The 9,701-nt window shown below is 44.2% G+C and overlaps 1 protein-coding gene across 1 annotated transcript in view; it reads left to right on the top strand.

Moving 5' to 3' along the window:
* The first annotated feature begins 386 nt into the window (after positions 1 to 386).
* Positions 387 to 9,701, top strand: part of VIPR2 (vasoactive intestinal peptide receptor 2) — a 55,896-nt gene continuing 46,581 nt past the window's right edge. The window contains exons 1-2 of the mRNA XM_083705062.1: positions 387 to 710; positions 8,359 to 8,461. Of these exons, the coding sequence (XP_083561188.1) occupies positions 660 to 710; positions 8,359 to 8,461 (154 nt within the window). The 5' untranslated portion in view covers positions 387 to 659. The remainder of the gene's footprint in view (positions 711 to 8,358; positions 8,462 to 9,701) is intronic.

Genomic DNA, 9,701 nt, shown 5'->3' with positions numbered 1-9,701 from the left:
TGTGCCACAGATAACTTGTCTCTGCCCCCCCCTAACATAAAGCCTGCTCCCCTAAAATAAATCCCGACTATGCCTATGGAAGCACCCCATAGAGAATCTCACAAACTGTAGTTTACTCCTCACAGAGCTACAATTCCCAGCTTCCTTAACAAACTGCAATTCTCAGCTGTTTTGGGGAGGGAGTTGTAGTCCAATAAGTTACCTATCCCTGCCCCTAATCTTAAAATGCCCAACCCCAGAACAAAAATGTAAAATGCATCACCTGTTGTATTTCTGCCTGTCGCGCAGCACGCAAGCAGCAACTCCAGGCCGCCAATGGAAGAACCAGATCGAGGGGAGGAGGAGGAGGAGGAGGAGAGGCTGGAGAAAGCCGGAGGCGGAGAGGAGGAGTCCTGGGTGGGTGAACAGTAGCGCGCAGCCCAGCGTGCCGGGGAGCCAGTCTGGGCTGGGAGGCGACGGAGGCAGGAGCCGCAGTCCGGGCGACGAGGGACCGGGGACTCGTGCTGCCAGCGGGAGGCGCGGCGGGAGCGGCCCACGTGCGCGCCAGGAGACGGGAAGCGCCCGCTCGGCGACCTCATGTTTCTGCTGGGGGGTCTCTTCGGAAGCCCGCGACCCCCGGCCCCGGAGAGCTGATCTTGCCCCTCCGGCACTTGGCTGGGATGAACTTGCCGGCTCTTCTCTTCTCGATCGGTTGGTGGACTTTGGGGCTGGTGAGTAACTCTGGCTTTGTTTGCTTTCTTGTGGAGTCCCCCACCCCCGGCACCTGCTTCCCTCACCTGGGTGCTGATATCATAAAGCGGGGTTAGTCTCTGAGCATGTGCAAGGTACCTTTCCCGCAGTTCATAGCTGAGCAACCACAGGACGCGCGGGCTCCCACGGAGCCCCTTTATTTAAAAAAGGACACCGTGAATAATTTCTCTTTTCTCTCCCTACCCTGCGTTCATAGGATCCCCTTCCTGGGTGACTGCTCTCTTTAGGCTATAGGTGGCCCTCTGTTCTCAAATCGATCCACTTGGATCTTTCACATCGCCAGTAACAAAAGAGGAGCGTGGAGCAAATTCCATAAAATTGTGGGATGAAAGTGTGAGCCTGTTCCCAATGCTGACTTAGCATGGGAGTTCCTACTGCAGGTGTGACTGGGTGGAAATGGGTCAGAAATGCTCAGCTGCACATGTGAAATATTCCTGGACTTAGGAATATTTGCTGCTTCACTCATTTAGGGAACAAAGTGTGTGGGACTCACTCAACCTCTCTAACCTCCCTGTTTGATAGGCTGGTAACTAATTTGTTGTAACGAATCTTAAGCCCAGTCATAACAGCAGGTGAATTTGCTTGGTGAACTCTTGAGCACTGTGGATTGTGAGGGGGCAATGAATTGTAGCAATAAATGCTCCACTGCAGATATGACAGGCAAAGCATGACTGAAAAGCAGGTTCACTTTTGGATGGAGAGAGGAACCTAGTAAGATCTCAATATTTCAGCATTATAGAGCCAGACATCTTCCACCCACAACCGTGGCAGGACTATAAAGGATGAAGTACAGCATCACCCATAATTCCTCTGAGGTGTTCCCTGCCTCTGTAAACTTCTGGATCTTACTGTAATTCATTGAGAAAGATCAGGACCAAGCAGACAGCATGAATTAGTCCTGTCACTGCTGTAAACAGAAGTATTCCTGATGGCATTGCCTCCAGTCCTATTCACGAGGTCAAACTAGCCTCCAGGCTAAATATTACCCTCAAGATAATTTTATGCAGATTGGTTTTCCCCTGCAACAAATGTCAAGCCTTTTCTCATCAAAATCAAAATTATTAAGGAATGGCAAATATGTGAAGTCCCCGCCCCCATTTTTTTCAATACAGTGGTACCTTGGATTAAGTACTTAATTCGTTCCAGAGGTCCGTACTTAACCTGAAACTGTTCTTAACCTGAAGCACCATTTTAGCTAATGGGGCCTCCTGCTCCTGCTGCGCCGCCGCTGCACGATTTCGGTTCTCATTCTGAAGCAAAGTTCTTAACCCGAGATACTATTTCTGGGTTAGCGGAGTCTGTAACCTGAAGTGTATGTAACCCGAGGTACCACTGTAGACATTTATAGCTGGAGTGGAAATTCTAGCCTGTACTATTAGTAATTTTGAACATGAAACTTGTGTCTAATAATGATAATTCTGGATCAAGTGCTCTAAAGTTCAAAAAAATATAAAAAGGCAGTCTTTATTTTGCCATGCCATCTGGGAACCATATCTATGCCACCTTTCGTTTTGTGACAGAAGAAAAGCATGGGTATAAGTGTAAGAACATACATACATAATAAATACTTGTGTTTTGACACTGCACATCAGGAAGCAGCTGCAGGTGGGTATCTTAATATTAGTGCAAGGAATGTGAGACTCACCTTGCAAAGTTTCTGGGACATACAGACCAGTTCATGCATTTCATATACCAACCCCCAGTATTGGACTTCAAACATTGTTGCACCTAAATCAAAAAGACAAAACAATGCCCACTGGTTTTGATTAATTCTTTTTTAATGATGGACAGAAATGGAGGAAGAAAAAAATATTCCCCCTTTGAACCTCCTGCTTTGTGGTACTTAATGGCCAATCCACTTCGTTAATGCATGGTCTTTCTAATCTTAGAAATGCACATCCCTTTCAAATTACTAGTTGGGAGGAAAAGCCTTGGGGGCTGCTGCAGACATTATAGTTTGCATGCAGAAATCAGTCTTATTACTTGGAAGTGTGTTGCAAGTGTGTGTTTTTTCCTCTTGAGCTTGTTGACCAGACATTGTCTAGTAAGGACAAAAAGAATAGTCATACAATTTTCTCTCCATTCTATTCGGAGTCCCTTCTTTCCCCTACATCATCACCTCTTTCTTCCAAAGAGCTCAAGGTGGTTTATCCTTGCGTTTATCCTCACAACAACCCTATGAGGGAAGCATAGAATTGTAGAGTTGGAATATGTGTGAATGCTGCTGAGAAGGACAGAAAGCGGTTTTTTTAATCAACAGTTTAGTTTTTTATGGCATGCACTCACCACTTTAATAGAAACAGCCCTTTAAACTTCACCCATGGAAAACGTAAAAAGCAGGCTGCCCCAAAGCATTCAGTACTCCTTAGAGGTTCTGAGACATTTTCTTTGCAGACCTCAAAGAAAAGTTATTCTACACCCTCCTAGCCATGACTGCAGTGCTTTTCTGATAAGGGATTTTACTTCCCCCACCCCAACGTTTTGGCATGCATGCCTATGCTTGTGTTTATCAATAGGATTCATGTATTCACAAATCCACACACTTTTCTTTTCACTGTTCAGTAAAATGAACAGTGTGTCAATAGAAAGCTTTGGATTAATAGGGTTTATTGAGTTTATTAATAGGATTCAAAGGTAAAGGGAATTTTTTAAGGGTATTTAAAAAAATAATAATACAGGAATATATAATATGCCCAAAGGAAGCTAATATTTAAAAATGCATGGCTCCTTGTTTTAAGCTTTATATTTTCCTGTTTCCTCTTTTGGCTTCTTGTTGCCTCCTAGACTTCTGCTTTGCTCTTAACTTTCTTTTCAAATCCTTCCAATATCTCCCTCACACTTTCTCTCCCATGTGATCATTTGCACTCTGGAAAACATAGGGCAAACCCTGGATGAGGAGCTGTTTTGTAAACAGAAGCATGTGTTTGCAATCACAGGCATCATGCAGAAGAAGGGCAGCTCAGTGGCAGCACATCAGCTTTGCGTCCAGGTTTAGCTCCCCAACATGTCTAGGTAGAACTGGGAATGACTTCTGTTTCAAACCAGGCTGCCACTCAGCATCGGCAGTACTGAGCAAGATTGATCAGTGGTCTCACTCAGGAGACAGCAGCCTCCTGTGTACTTGCCAGAAATAAAGCAGTTTGCTGAGTGCTCCTGCAGAAACAAACCCATGTATATAATGTGTGAAGTGACCCAAAGCCCTTGTCTTAAGTTAGGTGTAAAGTTAAAGGACCCCTGACAGTTAAGTCCAGTTGCGAACGACTCTGGGGTTCCAGCTCTCATCTCGCTTTACTGACCGAGAGAGCCGACTTTTGTCCACAGACAGTTTTTCCGGGTTGTATGGCCAGCATGACTAAGCCACTTCTGGCAAAACCAGAACAGCGCACAGAAATGCCATTTACCTTCCCAATGGAGCGATACCTATTTATCTACTTGCACTTTGATGTACTTTTGAACTGCTAGGTTGGCAGGAGCTGGGACAGAGCAGTGGGAGCTCACCCTGTTGCGGGGATTCGAACTTCCAACCTTCCGATCAGCAAGCCCTAGGCTCAGTGGTTTAGACAACAGCGCCACCCATGTCCCTAAGCTATATTATGTAGCCTGGCTTTTTAACTCCTCTATTTTCATGTGTTTGCTTTCCTTTCTGTTTTATAATGAACATGTGGAGTTGCTTTCTAGTGAGGTCATTTGTCCGTTTAGCCTAGCATTCCTTATTCTGACTGGATCTTGGAATGCCATATGGGTGAATCATCCCTGTGAGTGCTCATCCCTCCATCAGTCCTCTGCAAAGGTTTATGCCACACATCACCTGTGTGTGTGATGCCCAGTGAAAAAAATGCAGGCAATGTTGTTACTCTGGCACAGCAGTTTTTCCACATTCCTGATTCCTGTTTTATTGCAACATACTATAGGATCAAGTCTTCCAGGACTTGGAAGTAGTTAAGTGTGATTTATCCAACTGCTGTTTTGCCAGGCTAATCTTCTCTATATCGTTCCAATTTTAGTATATGTGCTGCCGAACTGAGCAAAATCGAACTGCTGTTTAATTCGCACATCAGGTGGAATTGCATAAAAGGATCTTGCAGCAGCAGGGAACCACCTGTTATTAACCAAGCTTGGTAAATGATGCCAGTTAAAAATGTTGGATTGTTTCCAAATGGCTTATTTTCCCTGTCCCTGAAAGGTGTTTTTTCTTTTTTACAATAGTGAACTATTTAATGGTCGCAGTTCATCCTATGCGATGGCTTGTAGAATGCCAATTTGTATTCCCTACTTTCCAAAATCATATTTTTTTCATAAATGTGCATAAGGAAATAACTCCAGACTCCAAGCACGCAACACTGTGAATTCATTAGATCACTTGGTGCCTAAAGGCCTTTCATAAAGTGCATATGATTCAAACTGGCTTATTTGTTGGAAAATGAACGCTTTTGCACAATGCGGCACGCCTGGAATAAAGCGAGCGGGGGCATTGCACATCTTCTGCAATTTCCGCAGCTGATGTATATCTTTCAAACAGCACCCTGAGCTTCACTGCTAAATCACTGTTTAGAGAACATTTAAATCATGTGATTTAAAGATTTAAAAAAAGAATATTTTTAGACATTTGTTTAATCGACAAATGATAAACACTGAGAATTAAAGTTCACTAGTGGTACACAAAGCTGCGTCTATGTTTCGTTTTGTGATTCTCATAAGTAATCTTAATAAGAACCTGCAGGATCAGGCCAGTAATCCACCTACTCCAGCATCCTGTTCTCACAGTGGCCAACCAGACCCCTGTGGGAAACCTGCAAGCAGGATGTGAGCAAGTCGTATTCAGAAGCGTTACTGCCTCTGACTATGAATTTGTCTAATCCTCTTTTAAAGCCATCCGCATTGCTGGCCATCGCTGCTTTCTTTGGGAACAAGCTCCATAGTTCATCTGCTGCATGAGAAAGAAATGTCTTTTATCTGCCCTGAATCTTCCAATCTTCATTGGATGCACACAAATTCTAGCCCCATGCAAGACGGAGAAAAACTATTCTCTGGACACTTTCAGTCCTAAAAGGAACTGTGCCACACATTAGAACATTGTGAGCCAAGAAAGATACTTGGAAAAGGAAACAAGCATTAGAAACCACTATTTTTTCATGGTTGCCATACTTTTTCCCTGGCACTGCACCTGTGCATAAATATAACAAGGCTTATATTGTTAACATTATGGCTGAAGCCCAAATTGTGGTTAATCTCAGTCTGCACTGTTTAGAAGCTGGCTTGTTTCAATACATTATAGTTAAGACTAACCACTGTTTGTTGGGTTCAGATAATGATGATGATGATGATGATGAAGAATTTCTATACCACTTTATATTTCCAAGAAAAAAAATCAAACATGTCCACAGTCCTTGTGGCAATGCTGATGGAAGAGCAGGTAGGAAGAGTATGTGAGCTCAGGTAGAGGCTAGAATTGTTATTGTCACAATAAACCATGGTTTGGTTGTGTATTGTGGTACTTTAACGCAGGGGTCAGCAAGCTAAGGCCCATGGGCTGGAAGAGGCCGGTGGAGGTCATTTGACCGGCCCCTGAGCTGCCACTGAACTGAGTTGCCCGTTCTCATGCTGCGCTAAACCGGCGCATGGGGACTCGCTTCCATGGCGCCAAAAATCGCGTTTGCGCAGACGCAGATACTAAAAATCATAGGCGCACACACGATCCAGTCCACAGAGGGAACTCCATGGGACTGATCCGGTCCAGGCAAGATACACCTTGCTGACCCCTGCCTTTACGCAACCAATGAACCATTCCAGTTCAGAAGAATAATTAATACAAAGAGTAACCGAAATGCTTGCGCATTACAATGGGTTTTCCCACTGCACAGCATTTAAGAAATAAGATGTATGAGGAAAGGAGAGAAGAATCAAAAGTCGTCACATTAAAACTTGTGATATTCTGCTTTGTTCTTATCACACTAGATGCATTCTCTTCCACCCTGCTCCATAGTTAGCCAGGTTCTCTTTTGATAACAAAAATGTACATTTCCTTCATTTATAATAATGTTCAAGTTGCTCTGAAAAGCTGTGAGTCACTTCAATCAATATTTTCAAATATCCCTGTGGTGACTAGTGATTGCCAACTGTAGTGGCATTGTTCACTGGGGAATGTTCAAGGCAGCAATCAAGGATGTTTCTTTGTACAGAAGAGTGCGGTTTTCAAAGTTCCCATTGACATTGCTTGGGAGCCACCAGGCTGCCAACATTTAAAGCCCAGTTTGGGGAACCTTAGGTGCTGACAACATAGTAAATGTAGCAGTTAAGAGACTGAATGGTGAACCAGAAAGTCAGTGGCTTGCGTTTTGTTTCTGCCATTGCGTCTTTAGCCACAATGCCTTGACCTCAGCCCCCTGGGAGATACCCTGTGGCCACTACTGGCACCTGGTTGTGGAGGCCAGAGCTCAAACAAAGGCATTAATGAGCCTCAGTGGAAACTGTTAAACCAGAGATGGTCCTCTGCTGAGTCAATGCTTGCAGCTGGATCTTCCTTGTATTCCCAAGTAAATTTGTTCCTCCCAAATAGATCTTTCCTTCCAAGTAGACCTCTGGTGAAAGAGCCTTCTGGAAGCCAACTAGGCTATGCACTGTGTCTAGTGACACCTTTGCTCCTGAGGCCTAGAGGGTGATGCAGACTTGGGTGATGAATTGAGGACTTGGGATAAGGTTGGAGGAGTTATTGAGGGGCCTAGGTGAGGCATCCCTGTACAGTGGTACCTCAGGTTAAGTACTTAATTCGTTCCGGAGGTCCATACTTAACCTGAAACTGTTCTTAACCTGAAGCACCACTTTAGCTAATGGGGCCTCCTGCTGCTGCCGTGCTGCCACTGCACGATTTCTGTTCTTATCCTGAAGCAAAGTTCTTAACCTGAAGCACTATTTCTGGGTTAGCGGAGTCTGTAACCTGAAGCGTATGTAACCTGAGGTACCACTGTAATGGGATTATTCAGGCTACCTTGGACAGCAGCAGGTTCTTCCATATCTTTGTTTGGAGCTGTGCCCTGTGCCTAGAGAGATTTCCCTAGGATCTGGGCTGGAGAAGTTAGTGACTCCCTGTGGTCAAGCAATGTGTTGCTTTACTAACTTTTTCAACCTGCAACATCAGACATTTACCCATTAAAATGAAAAACCACAGCCTTCATAGCTGGTTATCAGTACCTTCTTAGCACGTCAAGGATTCCTCAGTTTCTGCTATAGAACTAAAATATATGTTTTGATACCAGTGGTTGTTTTCAGGCCAAATGGCATTGGGTTGTGCCCAGTGCTAGCCTTACTCAGAGTAGTCCCATTGGAACGAATGAACATCTTGATGTAAATTGCTCTTTCGGTAGATTACATATATTTTGGCATGCATCGTGATTTGCATGTAAATTGTTATTTATTTGCTACACGTACCTTCTGAGGAGTAATGATACATTCTAATGACACTTGTATCAGCAATTGTATCAGCATACTTTATCCAGCCTATAACTTCCAATGCTAATGTATTTACTTATTCTTGAAAAACCTAATAAAAATGATTAGGTGTGCTTAGTGTTATGAATATATTTCAGTCGTGTCCTTTGTTCAATTTAACAGGTAAATGGGATTCACCCAGAATGCAGATTGCAGCTGGAGCTTCATAAAGAGGAAATAAGATGCCTGGAGCTTTTAAAAAATGCCAAAACCGTGGGTTTTAAAGGTAAGAAGACAACTTAGAGAGTGAAAAGAAAAGAGTGATTCAATTGTGTAGCCTTGCAAATAAGTCCACAAAAGCTAAAGGTAAAGGGACCCCTGACCATTAGGTTCAGTCGTAACCGACTCTGGGGTTGCGGCGCTCATCTCGCTTTATTGGCCAAGGGAGCCGGCGTACAGCTTCCAGGTCATGTGGCCAGCATGACTAAGCCACTTCTGGCAAACCAGAGCAGGGCTCGGAAACGCTGTGGTGCAGTGGTTAAGAGCGGTAGATTCATAATCTGGTGAACCGGGTTCGAGTCTCCGCTCCTCCACATGCAGCTGCTGGATGACCTTGGGCTAGTCACACTTCTTTGAAGTCTCTCAGCCCCACTCACCTCACAGAGTGTTTGTTGTGGGGGAGGAAGGGAAAGGAGAATGTTAGCCGCTTGATGAGACTCCTTCGGGTAGTGATAAAGCGGGATATCAAATCCAAACTCTTCTTCCTCTTCTTCTTCATCTACTTGCTCTTGACGTGCTTTCATTTTGATGTTGAGCTTCAGACCATATTTTGGCAGGAGCAGGGACTGAGCAACAGGAGCTCACCCCGTCGCGGGGATTCGAACTGCCAACCTTCTGATCGGCAAGCCCTAGGCTCTGTGGTTTAACCCACAGCGCCACCACAAAAGCTACTGGCCTGCAAATGAAAGGAGCTGTTAAGATGCTTGTAGCCTCCATTTCCATGCTGGCTGCAAATGAAAGGAAGGTCCCTTCTCCTGGTCAGCACTGGCATGGGACAGGGTTATCCACCACCCCTTCTGCCAGCCTGCTGTGTTTCCATGATTACTTACTGTAATTAGTAAATTACTTTTATTTTATTCCATTACACGTAAAATAAACGTACAAAAACAAATGTAAAAATACAAAAATATCAGAAATGACATATCCATTCTCTTAAATTTGTCAACAAAATCAGAAGATGTGAGGGGACATCTGTTGGTAGAAACATTTAGATGTCCCTATTTCCTGCATATGGTGCCACAGCATCCTGGAAGTTAGTTGTGCCGGTATAAATGATAGGATCTGACCACACAGTATAAAAAATGTTATGGGTCTTCTAAGCCTTTGGAAACCTTTATATTTTCTGCCCTTGCCACATTCCATTCACTTTCATACCACAGGGATATCTGAAGGTCTTCCACTTTCGTGCTGTGGGTATCCTAGATGCTGCCAGAAGCCACACCACTAATTCTTTAGCTTGCAGTTTT

The sequence above is a fragment of the Podarcis gaigeae genome (assembly GCF_964106915.1).
Source record: "Podarcis gaigeae genome assembly, chromosome: 12".
NCBI classification, from domain to species: Eukaryota; Metazoa; Chordata; class Lepidosauria; order Squamata; family Lacertidae; genus Podarcis; species Podarcis gaigeae.
Note: the sequence above shows the minus strand (reverse complement) of the source record. Positions and strands in the feature narration are given on the sequence as shown.